Source organism: Helianthus annuus, chromosome 5, assembly GCF_002127325.2.
Source record: "Helianthus annuus cultivar XRQ/B chromosome 5, HanXRQr2.0-SUNRISE, whole genome shotgun sequence".
NCBI classification, from domain to species: Eukaryota; Viridiplantae; Streptophyta; class Magnoliopsida; order Asterales; family Asteraceae; genus Helianthus; species Helianthus annuus.
Window position 1 is genome coordinate 52,784,429 of NC_035437.2, and position 16,216 is coordinate 52,800,644.

Consider the following 16,216-nt stretch of genomic DNA (forward strand, 5'->3'; position numbering starts at 1 on the left):
ACGTGTTCACACTATTTAGACCCAAACTTTGACGAGATTTTGAAAACTCAAAAGGGTTCAAAACCATATAACAGAGGGTTCAAAACCTAGTAATCAATCATCCTAGAACAGATGATTAGTTTTCAAAGCGGATTCGAACTTAGCGTTCCCATTGTGGTTATCACCTAAGGATAGGTGACGGTATTGTAATAAAATCTAAACGCAAGAAACTTGCGTTAGGGTCCTAAAAGTTATAGTCTAGGTCAAAGCATTACTAATAACCTAATTTCCTATAACCATTGGCTCTGATACCAACTTCTTCTGTCACACCCCGATCGCGTTAAAACAACAAAACCGCGGCGGAAACGTCAGGGAGTGTCGTGGCAGAATTATTGTTTCACAACCATGGATACAAAATAGTTTCGCTTTATTGATAAAATTAAACATTTCATTTGTCTTAACACATAGAACAAACAAGTTTTATATCGTCTATCATCGTTATTATGTCACTAAGGCCTCGTCCAGATCCTATGTGACGCATGCATCCTAGAAATCAATCAAGCATCAACACCTGAAACATATGTAAAAACTTAGTCAGCAAAGAAATGCTGGCGAGTACATAGGTTTTATAAGAGTATCAGAATCATGGCTCGTTTATATGTTGCAGTACTTTATTAGACTACAAGAGTCAAAATACAAACCTTGTTTTGAAAAATGTATTGCAGCATAGTTAACCAACTCAAATCAAGTTGATTATAGTTTATAAAATCTCGTAGCCATGCTTCTTAACCCCAAAACATTTGTTTTAGAAAACCAACTTGTAAAATATCTTGTAAAAACTCGTTAAAAACTCGTATAGTTTATATCTCTTAGAAAAACCTCGTTGTGTGACATCGTTTCAAAATCGTTTACCCAAGTGAACTAAATAACGCCACGATATGTAATGTGATGAAAACACTTATATATAGGAAGTACCAGCGGCGTATCCACCATGCTTTCATCACATTACACTCATCCCGTTATCTAAACACTAACCAAAAACCAATCGTTTACCCAAATCGTTTAACTTGTTAAAATCGTTTCGAAATCGTTAACCCGTTTAAAATCGTTTAAATCATCCTTGTTTTAATTTGTGAAAAACTATTTATGGTCGTCTCGCTAACAACATTCAAACCTTCGTGACTCGATCACCTCACTTCTCACTTCTCGAATTAACAAACCACCAAAGGGTAAGTTAACAAACATCAGATTCAGTCGCTACCCACAACCCCCACACATAACCACGGGTGTAGTAAAGTAACGGGATTTGTCAGATCCTATGGTACCATAACCTAATACTGGTCGGCTTGATCAATGCTAATGAATGTCATTTGTTATGTAACTACAACCATCAAGTTTTGTTTACATTATTGAAATTGTTATTAGTTTAGTAAAAATCGTTTTAATCGTTTTTGAAATCATCGTTTAAAACTTGAAAACATTTCGTACATATGAATCAGCCCAAAACATTTGAAAACAGTAAAATAGGGGAACTATGTACTCATATGAAGTGCAAAGTATCCTCGATCAAATAGAACTCCAACAAACTCAAGCAAAATCAGAGAAATCAAGTAGCACCTAATAATCGAATCACTAGTCAAACACTAGACGCCTAAATCGGACGATCGGATAGAATGAAGTCTCGTAAACCAAATGAGTGTTGGAACTCATGTGATATGGTTTAACAAAGCCTATATCCTAAATCGGAACCTAACCTAAGTGCTTTCGACCCATCGTGACCCGTTAAGGTAGCTTACGCTGCTTTAACGCGTCGTGCACGCAAAAGCGCGTTCGAGACGTCTAACTAGTCCTATGACAAGTATTATATGCCTCTTTATGTTTAAATATGTTACATAATCAGTTACGTGGCAAAAGCTTAGGTTACATATGCTTAATTACCAATTATGCATGAAAAGGGTATTTTGGTAATTTACCTAAGGCATATAAACTACTTATCATAAAACTACTTAAAACTAGGTGACCATAAGGTATAACCTCGGACGGTTATTCCCTATGCTACTATGGTCACTAAACATGTTTGGTCGGATCCTAATGATCGACCAAACGGGTCGTGTTCGAAAGTCTACGCGAGTGTTTAGTCCGCTTGACTTACGACTTTACATAAGCACTAGTCTAAAAAGTGACGAGCTAAACATGCTAGAACATGTTTAGTTAAGTTAGAAAACAGGTTTCGATATCAAAACAAACGGTTTTGATATCCTAGAGTAGTTTGGTTACAAAATACGCGAGAAAACGCATTTTGGCCGAAACTACGACTCGTCACTGAGCCTAGATAACGTGGAAATCAGTAGGTATGGTCACTAAGGACTATAACTATCGTGATTACGCTCACGTTATGAAGTTCAAACGAACTTCGCGTTGACCATAAACTGGTCAAAGCAGAAAGTCAAACACAGTTTGACTTTAACAATAAAACGAATGAAAAGAACGAAAGAATACTTACAGAAGGTCCCCACAAGATTTGATTCCGATTTTTCTCTCAGGTAGGAAGCATATACTTCCACTTAGAGAGCATAAATCAGATTTCAAATTGTGGGTTTTGAAGTCAAATGGATGGGGTATATATAGGATTTCTAGAATCGTTAAGATCGTTACTCGAAAACTGAGCTTTGATCTAAACCTTACATGTGTGCCCATGGTTTTCTAAAACCATGGGAGCCCCTAATGTGGACTATGTTCATTGAATACCAGCCCATGGTTTTGCAAAACCATGGGTGAAAACCATCAACACTTCAAAATGGACTAGGTTCATTGAATCTGCCAGAAATTTCAAAAATGGTCCCTACACTTGTAAAACTTGATTTTTTTGGCTCCACAACAAAGCAGTTCGGCAACTGTTGGTGCAATGGCGGCACCGAAAGGGGTCGGAACTCACATGGGAAGCGGAAGACGAGATGAAAAAGCACTACTCGTTTCTTTTTGGTACGTACACACTTAAGAATATGTTTGTGCCAGGTTTCGGGGACGAAACCTCCTTAAGGGGGGTAGACTTGTAACACCCCAAAATTTATTTTTAATACTAGAATAAATGAAAAATGGATAAATTAGATAATGTGAGGTTTACAAATCAAAGGGGAATAAGTCTTAAAGGGGTAATGTGTAAAATTATAATTAAGGAGGGTTTAATGATGTCAAACCACAAAAACAAACCCCCTGTGCGTGTTTGGGATCGAACAGGAAGCAGAGAAGAAGGGTTTACCCTTTGTTCTTGTAAAAACTCACCAATTGACAAGGAAAAATCAGTGTTAGTTAGTTGCATGTCATAAAGTTTCGATCATCTAAGCATCCCTAGTAAACTGGTAAGTTGAATTTTTGATTTTGGTGATGTTTATAATTAGGGTTTCGACCCAATCATGAAATTGTGATATGATTTGTGTTAATTAGATGTTAGGGTTACTCCCTAGAACAGAAATCATGCTTGGTTCTAGTTTAATTGAAAGAAATCTTATAAAACCCATCTTGTGAAATTATGCTATGAGTAGGAGGATTTTGGAGATTATAATTATGTGTGGTTTGATATGAAATTTTGTTTGCAATACATGAATGCTAGTAAAATTTGTGAAGACTAAAGGAATTGTTAGAACTAGAGTGATTATTGATGGCACATAGGATGAATTAGTGAGTTATGCTTTAAAATGTTGTACATTATGCTTTATTAATGTGACGCACACTAGGTGTTCGATGAAATGCTTGAATGAACAACTATGTGAAATATTGAATGTAATGGAATGAAATTCTGGGTACTAAACAAATGAACGGATGTGTTAATATAGGCGTAAAGGAAGAAGGCTCAGGTTCTAAGAAGTCGGAAGGCTCACAAGACAAAGGTATGTTTCGTGACGTACAAAACTTTACTTAAATTTTTTTGATTAGTAACTGTGTCGAGCAAATTGTGTTATAATGGTTATTTCTTGCTATAATGGATACGGTGACTAGTAAATAATAGCAAATCCCTTGCGGATTTGGCTAAGCTAATGAAGGTTAAGCTATGATAAGCAAATCGACCGGTTCGAGTAACTAGGTCGAGTAATGATATGACACCATTCGTCTTGAACGTGTGGTTTTGAATGCTATAACGAATGCGAGATGCTTAATCCGTTCTACGGATGAAAAGAAGAATTTATGTTGAAAGCAAATAACCCAATCAAACGGGTCGAATGCGTATGCTTAACTCTCATTGAGAGTGTTTATGCTATACCCAAGTTTATGGGTAGTCGAATGCGTAAAATGGTTAAAAGTTCATATACGGATGGAAGTAAAATTAAAGAATTATGATTTAGCGAGTGCGATAACTAACCTTTGAAATTTCTTGTTAATATAGGTAAATCCTCATCGTAGACTCTATGGCGAATTGAAGCGAGCACGTGATCACCACTTAACATATCAAGCGCTTCCGCTAGTTGCTTTAGTGTTTTGGGTCAATAATTGTAAAAGTTCGTCTAAACTAGTTAGTAGATGTATTGGTCAAAAGTTTATATTTTTCTTGGATTTTCGTTGCGTCTAGTCGTAAAGGTCATGGAATATTTTGTTTGAAAGTGGTATGAAACAGGTGCATGCTCATTGTACGAATGGGTCATGCCCGATTTTTGTCGGAAATATGAATTTAACTTGTTATTTCAAGTCTTAAAATTATCATCGAAAATGGTTTTCTAAGAACTAAATAAGTGGGTCTAACAAGTTGGTATCAGAGCCAAGGTTTGAGGGATTCGAGCGTTAAACGCGGTGCTTGAACTCAAACCGATGGCTCGTTTGAAAGAGTGCTCGCTCCAAGATCGCCCAAGAGGTAACTTTAAAGTTATAAATAAGTTGCAAGTGTGTTCTTTTTATGAGTTTGATGGAAATAATTAAAAAGATTTATGAGAAGGTCAATTAATAAGTTCGGGAGCTGTAGAACCTGAACGGAATGGAAGGAATCGAATGAGAATGCTTAAAAATGGAACTGCAGCGTTTTTGCAAAACGGAAGCCCGTCGCCGACGGGTTAACCCCCGTCGCCGACGGCATCCTCTTGCCCGACACCTAAACTAACTGCCGACGGGAAAAACCATCTGATGGCCTTTATATGAGCCCGTCGCCGACGGGCACATAGCCGTCGCCGACGACTTACATAGTGCCAAAACGCTGAAAATGTTTTGTTTTTCATGCTTTGTGTTACCGGTTTGTCCGAAAGCTTATTTCATGGCTACGTAGTGTCCATATAAGGTTTAACAAGTGTATGTAATCACAATTAGCGATTATAACGAGAATGGATTCGTAAGAATCAAAAGAAATGAAGCAAATGACATGAAATGGATTAAGTGAATGATGATTAATGAGTAATGATATGCGGAAAGTTTGTAATTTGTATTAAACGAGAAGCATGATATTGTGTAGATGGCTGATGCAAGAAATGTCAATGAGGATGATGACGCCACTCGGCAAGAAGCGTTTAACAGTAGGGTTACGGAGGTGGCGGAAGGGGTTATGCAAGCCCATCTTCCTCGATTAGCTCAAGAGGTGGAAAGCCGGGTTTTGGGAGTCGTAGACGCTATGATGACTAGCAAGATTGAAGAACTGAAAGAACTATTAGAGGGATCTAGAAACAAAAGCAAGGAACGAAGGTGCACGTATAAAGACTTCATGGCATGCCAACCCGCAACGTATGATGGTAAAATTGACCCGATTGCATGCCAAAGATGGATTTCAAATATAGAAGCGGTGTTTATTCGAAGTCGTTGTGATAACGAAGATAAGGTGATGTTCGCTACCGGCCAACTCACTTTTCAGGCAAAAGATTGGTGGGATGCACACAGTAAAGAGATAGGCGAAGAAAGGCTCCAAACAATGACCTGGCAAGAGTTTAAGGATCCTTTTATGAAATATCACTGCCCTCAGTCAGCCATTGATAAGATTCAAAAGGATTTCTTACGCCTCCGACAGAAAAACGAAACGATAAATGAGATATCGAACATTTTCTTAGATAAGATGAAGTTTTGTGGAGAGTTTGTGCAAATTGAAAGGATGAAGATTAATCGCTTTTACGGGGTGTTAAAGGCAGAATTTAGGGAGTTCATCACTCCCTCGAAGTGCGAGACTCTTGATGAGCTAATCAATCTAGCGCGGGATAGAGAAATCGAAATCAAGAGGCAAGAAGAACGTGGAGAAATGAGACCAAATGAAAAAGGTGGAAGTTCGACCCCGGCCAAAAAGGGGAAGTATCAAGAGCAAGGAAGAAAAGATAAGTCGAAGAGCGGTATCACGCCGTGCAAGACTTGTGGAAAGCTTCATACGGGGGAATGCTTGTTGGGCAAGAAAGGGTGTTACAAATGTGGTAAGGAAGGGCATTCGTCTTATCAGTGTCCAAACAACCCCAAGACTTGCTTTCATTGTTTTGAAAAAGGGCATGTTAAATCGGAATGCCCAAAACTTCAGCAAGAGTTAAAGAAAGAAGATAAGAAGCAAGAGGGTTCTAGAGCGAAAGGGAGGGTGTTCCAAATTACATCCGAAGAAGCCAAGTCTCACCCGAATGTGATTTCAGGTATCTTTTTACTAAACTCCATACCGGTCTATGTTCTATTCGATACTGGAGCTACCATGTCATTTATTTCGAATGAAATTATACAACATCCGTCCTTTAAGATCGAACGAATGTCAATGCCTCTAGAAGTAGAAATAGCTGATAGTAAGATCTATATGCTACATGAGATATGTAGGAAATGTAAATTCATAATGGAAGATGAGGAATTCGAAATTGATCTCATACCTATGGTTCTAGGGGAATTTAAAATGATAGTGGGAATGGATTGGTTGGCACGTCACCGGGTAGAAATAAATTGTGAAAATAAGATAATGTCTATTCAAGCCCCAAGTGGAAGGCAACTGAGTATTCAAGGGGAAAGAAACGTAGAAACCAAATTGTGTAACCTTATCCAAGCCTTTAAATACATACGTAATGGAAATAGAGCATACCTGGCTTATGTGGTAGACGCTCAGCAAATCCTCCCGAAGCTTGAAGACGTTGAGGTAGTGAATGAATTTCCGGATGTGTTCCCGGAAGAATTGCCGGGGCTCCCTCCCGAAAGAGAAATAGAATTTCGCATCGAATTAAACCCGGGTGCAAAGCCAGTTGCGAAGGCTCCCTATAGACTTGCTCCCACCGAGATGCGGGAGTTAATGACACAATTACAAGATCTTCTAGATAAGGGTTTCATACGCCCGAGTGTGTCGCCTTGGGGAGCACCCGTTCTATTTGTTAAAAAGAAAGACGGGTCGATGCGTATGTGCATCGACTATAGGGAATTAAACAAGCTGACCATAAAGAACCGCTACCCTTTACCTAGAATTGACGACCTTTTTGATCAATTACAAGGGGCGAGTTGGTTCTCCAAGATAGACCTGCGTTCGGGGTACCATCAAGTTAGAGTACGGGAAGAGGATATTCCAAAGACTGCGTTTAGAACCCGTTACGGGCACTATGAATTTTTAGTCATGTCCTTTGGATTGACGAACGCGCCGGCTGCGTTTATGGATCTTATGAACCGGGTGTGCCGACCCATGTTAGACAAATCGGTAATCGTGTTCATAGATGATATCTTAGTCTATTCGCGAAGCAAAGCTGAACATGCAATGCACTTGCGTGAAGTACTTGAAATTCTCCGCAAGGAGAAACTTTACGCAAAATTTTCAAAATGTGCCTTTTGGCTCAGAGAGGTGCAATTCCTGGGTCACGTGATCAATGCGGAAGGTGTTTTAGTTGATCCTTCAAAGATTGATGCTGTAATGAAGTGGGTCTCTCCGAAGAACCCGACAGAGATAAGAAGTTTTCTGGGCCTTGCCGGGTACTATAGAAGGTTCATACAGGATTTTTCGAAGATAGCCCTACCCTTAACGAAACTGACAAGAAAGAAAGAGAAGTTTGTGTGGGGTAAAGATCAGGAGGAGGCTTTTCAAATGTTAAAGGAGAAACTATCCCGTCCTCCGGTTCTGACATTACCGGATGGAACTGAAGACTTGGTGGTCTATTCAGACGCTTCACACCAGGGATTAGGCTGCGTCTTGATGCAAAGGGGAAGGGTCATCGCTTATGCTTCAAGACAATTGAAGCCGCATGAAGTAAACTACCCGACTCACGATCTAGAATTGGCAGCGGTAGTGTTCGCCTTAAAGATTTGGAGACATTATTTGTACGGCACGAGATGCACTATTTACTCAGATCATAAAAGCCTCAAGTATCTTTTCGAGAAGAAAGATTTAAATATGAGGCAACGGAGATGGCTGGAACTTATCAAGGATTATGATTGTGATATTCTTTATCACCCGGGAAAAGCAAACGTGGTAGCCGATGCGTTAAGCCGAAGAGAGTATCCGACTCCTTTTCGTGTAAAGTCCATGAAGATGATTGTTACGCCACGGTTACTTGAAATGATACGTGAATCTCAAATAAAGTCGCTTGGAGCGGAAGACTTAAAGAAGGAAAGACTAAAAGGTGTAATCGATAAATTAGAAGAAAATTCGATCGGACTCAAAACGCGATTCGGCCGAATTTGGATACCCCGATTCTGTGAAGTCAAGGCTGCTCTACTCGACGAGGCACATAAGTCACGATATTCGGTCCACCCTGGGGCTACAAAGATGTATCGGGATCTGAAGGCCAATTATTGGTGGCCGGGCATGAAACGCGACATAGTCAAATATGTCGCAAAGTGCTTAACATGTTCCCAAGTGAAAACCGAGCATCAAAAGCCATACGGGGAATTACAACCCTTGGAGATACCGCAATGGAAGTGGGAGGAATGAACGATGGATTTGGTAACCAAGCTTCCTAGAACAAAAAGGGGGCATGATGCGATATGGGTAATCGTGGACCGACTTACGAAAAGCGCTCATTTTCTACCTATTAAGGAAGCCTACTCTTCCGAGAAAATGGCGGAAATTTACATGAACGAGATTATATCTCGACACGGCGTGCCTGTGTCAATTGTCTCGGATCGGGACACTAGATTTACTTCTCGTTACTGGCAAAAGTTTCACGAGAGTGTGGGTACGAAATTACACATAAGTACCGCCTACCACCCCCAAACTGACGGTCAGTCAGAAAGAACCATTCAAACACTTATTGATATGTTGAGGGCGTGTGCCTTAGATTTTGGGGGAAATTGGGATGACCATTTACCACTAGTGGAATTTTCCTATAATAATAGTTACCATAGTGGTATCCAAATGGCTCCGTATGAATTACTGTACGGGAGGAAATGTAGAACTCCCGTATGCTGGGGAGAAATAGGGCAAAGAGAGCTTGCGCCAAGTGATTTAATAGCAGTAACAAATGAAAAGATTAAGTTGGTTAGAGCTCGACTGAAAGCAGCACAGGATCGACAAAAGGCTTATTCAGACAAAAGAAGACGTCCCATTGAATTTCAAGTTGGAGACTTGGTTCTGCTGAAAGTGTCCCCATGGAAGGGTATAATCCGCTTTCGCAAACGTGGTAAGTTGGGTCCTCGTTATATTGGGCCGTTTAAAATCTTGGCTCGTGTTGGAAGGGTTGCATATCGATTAGAATTACCGCCTGCTTTAGACGGAATTCACAATACCTTCCACGTGTCGCAATTGAGAAAGAGTCTTGCGGATGAAACCGCGTTAGTACCACTCGATGACATCGAGTTGGACAAGGGGTTGAATTATGTCGAAAGACCAATGGCCATTAAAGATGTCAAGGTGAAGAAGCTCCACAACAAAGCAGTTCGGCAACTGTTGGTGCAATGGCGGCACCGAAAGGGGTCGGAACTCACATGGGAAGCGGAAGACGAGATGAAAAAGCACTACTCGTTTCTTTTTGGTACGTACACACTTAAGAATATGTTTGTGCCAGGTTTCGGGGACGAAACCTCCTTAAGGGGGGTAGACTTGTAACACCCCAAAATTTATTTTTAATACTAGAATAAATGAAAAATGGATAAATTAGATAATGTGAGGTTTACAAATCAAAGGGGAATAAGTCTTAAAGGGGTAATGTGTAAAATTATAATTAAGGAGGGTTTAATGATGTCAAACCACAAAAACAAACCCCCTGTGCGTGTTTGGGATCGAACAGGAAGCAGAGAAGAAGGGTTTACCCTTTGTTCTTGTAAAAACTCACCAATTGACAAGGAAAAATCAGTGTTAGTTAGTTGCATGTCATAAAGTTTCGATCATCTAAGCATCCCTAGTAAACTGGTAAGTTGAATTTTTGATTTTGGTGATGTTTATAATTAGGGTTTCGACCCAATCATGAAATTGTGATATGATTTGTGTTAATTAGATGTTAGGGTTACTCCCTAGAACAGAAATCATGCTTGGTTCTAGTTTAATTGAAAGAAATCTTATAAAACCCATCTTGTGAAATTATGCTATGAGTAGGAGGATTTTGGAGATTATAATTATGTGTGGTTTGATATGAAATTTTGTTTGCAATACATGAATGCTAGTAAAATTTGTGAAGACTAAAGGAATTGTTAGAACTAGAGTGATTATTGATGGCACATAGGATGAATTAGTGAGTTATGCTTTAAAATGTTGTACATTATGCTTTATTAATGTGACGCACACTAGGTGTTCGATGAAATGCTTGAATGAACAACTATGTGAAATATTGAATGTAATGGAATGAAATTCTGGGTACTAAACAAATGAACGGATGTGTTAATATAGGCGTAAAGGAAGAAGGCTCAGGTTCTAAGAAGTCGGAAGGCTCACAAGACAAAGGTATGTTTCGTGACGTACAAAACTTTACTTAAATTTTTTTGATTAGTAACTGTGTCGAGCAAATTGTGTTATAATGGTTATTTCTTGCTATAATGGATACGGTGACTAGTAAATAATAGCAAATCCCTTGCGGATTTGGCTAAGCTAATGAAGGTTAAGCTATGATAAGCAAATCGACCGGTTCGAGTAACTAGGTCGAGTAATGATATGACACCATTCGTCTTGAACGTGTGGTTTTGAATGCTATAACGAATGCGAGATGCTTAATCCATTCTACGGATGAAAAGAAGAATTTATGTTGAAAGCAAATAACCCAATCAAACGGGTCGAATGCGTATGCTTAACTCTCATTGAGAGTGTTTATGCTATACCCAAGTTTATGGGTAGTCGAATGCGTAAAATGGTTAAAAGTTCATATACGGATGGAAGTAAAATTAAAGAATTATGATTTAGCGAGTGCGATAACTAACCTTTGAAATTTCTTGTTAATATAGGTAAATCCTCATCGTAGACTCTATGGCGAATTGAAGCGAGCACGTGATCACCACTTAACATATCAAGCGCTTCCGCTAGTTGCTTTAGTGTTTTGGGTCAATAATTGTGAAAGTTCGTCTAAACTAGTTAGTAGATGTATTGGTCAAAAGTTTATATTTTTCTTGGATTTTCGTTGCGTCTAGTCGTAAAGGTCATGGAATATTTTGTTTGAAAGTGGTATGAAACAGGTGCATGCTCATTGTACGAATGGGTCATGCCCGATTTTTGTCGGAAATATGAATTTAACTTGTTATTTCAAGTCTTAAAATTATCATCGAAAATGGTTTTATAAGAACTAAATAAGTGGGTCTAACATTCACTATTCCGGAGTGTTTGTTGCATTAAACTAGTTATATTTACGCATCAGTGCGCGTATAACCTTCCAGAAGCGATTTAGAGCTTGAAATCGGAATCTAATTAAATTGCAAAATCACCAAACACAAATACACACATAATAACACAAAAACACATATAATAAAACCAAAGCACATTGTTTTATATTGAACCACGACTACAGAACACAGTTGTCACATCATAGCTGGTACGTTTTTAGTTAATGATATTTTTGCTAAAGTATTATTTGACTCTGGTGCAAACCAAAGTTTTATCAATACTTTGTTTTGCAAACTTCTAAATCAATCATTAACTAAACTACCACAAGAATGTCTAGTAGAGACAGCAAATGGAGAAACCGTTAAGATTTCTGAAATCTTGCAGGGAGCAAGAATAGAAATTTTTAATCAAAAATTTATTGCAAACCTTTACCCAATGAATCTGACTAGATTTGATGTCGTGTTAGGAATGGATTGGTTAATAGCCAATAAAGCCAGTATTTTGTGTGATCAAAAGTCAATTCAAGTAAATTCACCAAGGGGTGAAAATATCACAATTAAAGGAGATAAACCATCTAGATCCACTAAACTCATCTCTGTGATGAAAACTGCAAGTTATATAAGAAAAGCATCTATAGTGTATTTGATTTCTATAATCACTAACACTAAAGGAAAAGAACTAAAAGACATTTCAATAGTGTCCGAGTTTTCAGATGTCTTTCCAGAAGAATTGCCAGGACTACCGCCAGACAGGGAAGTTGAATTCAGAATCCATCTGCTACCAGGGACAGCACCGATTGCCAAAGCACCTTACCGTTTGGCACCCGCGAAAATGCAGGAACTGAAGAAACAATTAGACGAATTGTTGGAGAAAGGATTCATACAACCAAGCTCATCGCCATGGGGAGCGTCGATTTTATTTGTCAAAAAGAAGGACGGATCAATGCGTATGTGCATTGACTACCGTGAATTGAACAAGGTCACGATTAAGAATCGGTATCCATTACCAAGGATCGATGATCTGTTCGATTAACTTCAAGGAGCTCGATTTTTCTCTGAAATCGATTTAAGATCAGGATATCATCAATTAAAGGTACAGGAAGAGGATATTCCTAAAACCGCATTTAGAACAAGGTATGGTCATTATGAATTTACTGTCATGCCATTTGGTTTAACCAATGCCCCAGCCCCAGCCGCATTTGTGGACATGATGAATCGAATATGTAAGCCATATTTGGATAAATTCATAATTGTCTTCATAGATGATATTCTAATTTACTCTAAAAGTAAGGAAGAGCATGCAAAGCACTTGCACTTACTTTTAAGTTTATTAAGAATGGAAAAGCTTTACACAAAATTTTCAAAGTGAGAGTTTTGGTTAGAACAGGTACAATTTCTTGGACATTTAGTTAACCATGAAGGAATTCATGTGGATCCAGCAAAGATCGAGGCGATTACCGAATGGAAAACCCCTGAGTCACCAACCGAGGTTAGAAGTTTCTTAGGATTGGCCGGTTATTATAGAAGATTTATTCGAGATTTTTCTAGAATAGTCATTCCTTTAACCAAGTTAACCTGTAAATCTGTTAAGTTTGAATGGGGACCAAAACAAGAAGAAGCCTTTAGAATCCTTAAGCAAAGATTGACCCATGCACCTATACTAGCATTACCAGAAGGAACTGAAGACTTTGTAGTCTTTTGTGATGCTTCTAAATTAGGTTATGGATGTGTGTTGATGCAACGTCAAAAGGTTATAGCTTACGCCTCTAGACAGCTTAAGAATCATGAAGAGAATTATTCAACCCATGATCTAGAACTAGGAGCCATAATTTTTGCCCTTAAGATTTGGAGACATTATCTTTATGGTAGTAAGTTTACCGTATTCACAGATCATAAGAGTTTAAGATATGTTTTCGGGCAAAAAGAGTTGAATATGAGACAAAGACGCTAGATGGAATTGCTTAGTGATTATGATTGTAATATCCAGTATCATGCAGGAAAAGCAAATGTAGTGGCTGATGCTTTAAGTCGAAAGTATCATGAAAAGCCAAAAAGGGTACATTCTTTTAAATTAAATCTACAAGTAGATTTAAACGATCAGATTAGAAAAGTACAAGAATCAGTAATCAAGGAAGATACTGAAAAATTAAAAGGAATGATTAAGGAATTAGAACAAGGAACAGATGGAATTTGGAGATTCCATAAAAAGAGAATGTGGATACCTAGATTAGGAAATTTATGCCACCATATATTAGAAGAAGCCCATAAGTCTAAATATGCGATGCATCTAGGAAGTGATAAAATGTATCAGGATTTAAGGAAAAATTTCTGGTGGATAGGAATGAAAAAGGATATAGCAGCTTATGTTTCTAAGTGTTTGACCTGTTCACAAGTCAAAGCTGAACATCATAAACCCTCAGGTTTGTTACAGCAATTAGAAATGTAGTTTGGAAATGGGAATTGATAACAATGGATTTTGTTACCAAATTACCCAAAACAAGAAAAGGTAATGATACAATCTGGGTGGTTGTAGATAGGCTAACTAAATCAGCTCACTTACTACCAATGAAGATGTGGCTTTATATCATAAGAGGGTGTAGTGGGGTTATATATGTGTGGGGCTTTATATATATATATATATATATATATATATATATATATATATATATATATATATATATATAGTAAAAGTGTAAAATACAATATCCCTTAACGTACATTACGTACGATATTGTGAAATCGCATGTATAAAAAAGCATGTTGGAAATCGCATGTTGGTTTTTTTTATGAATTCGCATGTTGGTTTTTTTGTAGCAATCTCGCATGTTGGTATTTTTGATGAAATCGCATGTTGGTTTTTTTGTTGCAATTTTGCATGTTAGTAAATATGATGAAATCGCATGTTGGTATAAAAAACAATTTCGCATGTTGGTTTTTCAGCACAAATCACATGTTCAAAAGTGAATTCGCACCAGATCGGACGGCTGAGAGGGTCGCGCACATATTGTATGATAAGACCTATTGTACGTTAACCTAACCCTATATATATATATATATGTGTGTGTGTGTGTGTGAGAGAGAGAGAGAGAGTGGGGGGGAGGATGGGCCACGACGCTATCATCTTCCCGGGGGCTGGAATTCAAGACCCATAGCGCCTGCCGTAGTGGTGTTGGGCGACACTATGGGGTGCCATGCTTGTTTTGGCGTGATATCAAGCCCCACTACGAGTGGCCTAAGTGAAAACACAAATAACAATAAAATACATAAATAATCACATATAATAAAATAATTTATTCTATACTCTAACAATCTAAAATGCATGATAACATATATAAATCTAGGGTTAGACGTTCTTAATTAACGTGACATGTCATATCAAACATATATAAAACTAGAGTTAGACGTTCATAATTGGCTCGACGTTTAATGATAATTCATTTGGTTTGCAAATCTATTTAAAATTTAACCTAATAATAAATAAAAAACAAAGTAAAATGTTATAATAAGTAAATAGTATATATCAAAGTCCAATTTTTAAGTTTATATCTTGATGACTATTTTTACCGATTACATTATGTAATACTCGTGTTTTTTTATAAAATATAACCTTTTTATTGCTTAGTATATAAATTTAATTTTATAGTTACTAACCTAATTGTTTAATAAAATCAACCGTATCTTATATAAATACAAACAACATTTACATTAGCACAAACATCGTAAGGTATGTTGATGAAGTAATTTAATTAATTATTTATTCTATGTAGTCAGAAAATCTACTGTACACAATTCAAAACATACGTTAAAAGTGATTATAAATTTTGATTGTTAAACATTGTTTAATTTACTTTACTTAATTAACCCATATTTGGATTTGTTGAGTAGGTTCAACATTCATATTGAGTTAACTATTATTTTCGTCCCTGGTTTGGTGGAAAATGACACTTCAGTCAAAAAAAAAGCGCCAGTTCCGTCCTCAACATTTTTAAAACGTGCCACTTCAGTCCAAAAAGACAACGCATTGCGCCAGTTCCGTCCTGAACATTTTTAACGACGGGTGTGGGCCAAGAATGATAAAAGAGGTTGGGTGGTGGAACTTGGGCTCCGTGGGCCGTGAATGAATCAAAGAACTCAATTTGGTGAATATCAATGTTTAGTAATGCACATACACTATCATTATTATTATCATTTTTTTAAGGCAAATGTAATCAACAACTACTAATTATTATTATTTTTAAGGTAAATGTAATCAACAACCACTAATATATATAAATTAAACGTATTATGGTTCGGTCCTCCAAAGTTTCGAGTTACGCGAATCATGCCGTCGTTCAAGTAGTTCGGGTGAGTTAGATCACGATATGGATTTGGCTTGTTCGTGCAAAATAAATTAGATAAGTGTACAACATTTGATTTCGTAGAAAAGTAAAGCGTAATATAAAATGATTTAAAAGAGAAATGAAACGAACGATGCTAACCTCGGAAACACGGGTTGTCACAGCAAGGGCGAGTGGTGGAACGGCAAGGGCTTCACGCGCGCGTGGAAACCACGACTGACGACACCAAATTAATGCCTGATGTCTGACATGGGTGA

At 37.8% G+C, this 16,216-nt stretch overlaps 1 protein-coding gene and 2 long non-coding RNA genes across 3 annotated transcripts; all 3 read left to right on the forward strand.

The window, feature by feature from the left end:
- The first annotated feature begins 3,193 nt into the window (after positions 1 to 3,193).
- LOC110938927 lies at positions 3,194 to 4,440 on the forward strand. Its single transcript, XR_002591822.2, has 3 exons — positions 3,194 to 3,338; positions 3,813 to 3,866; positions 4,361 to 4,440. It is a non-coding gene; the product is annotated as an uncharacterized LOC110938927 (long non-coding RNA).
- Positions 4,441 to 9,235: 4,795 nt separating this feature from the next.
- LOC110943327 lies at positions 9,236 to 9,981 on the forward strand. The gene is made up of 2 exons (XM_022185076.1): positions 9,236 to 9,873; positions 9,978 to 9,981. Exons 1-2 carry the CDS (start codon positions 9,236 to 9,238, stop codon positions 9,979 to 9,981), a joined length of 642 nt encoding a protein of 213 aa, XP_022040768.1.
- A 102-nt stretch (positions 9,982 to 10,083) lies between these two features.
- LOC110938926 lies at positions 10,084 to 11,330 on the forward strand. Its single transcript, XR_002591821.2, has 3 exons — positions 10,084 to 10,228; positions 10,703 to 10,756; positions 11,251 to 11,330. It is a non-coding gene; the product is annotated as an uncharacterized LOC110938926 (long non-coding RNA).
- The last annotated feature ends 4,886 nt before the right edge of the window (positions 11,331 to 16,216 follow it).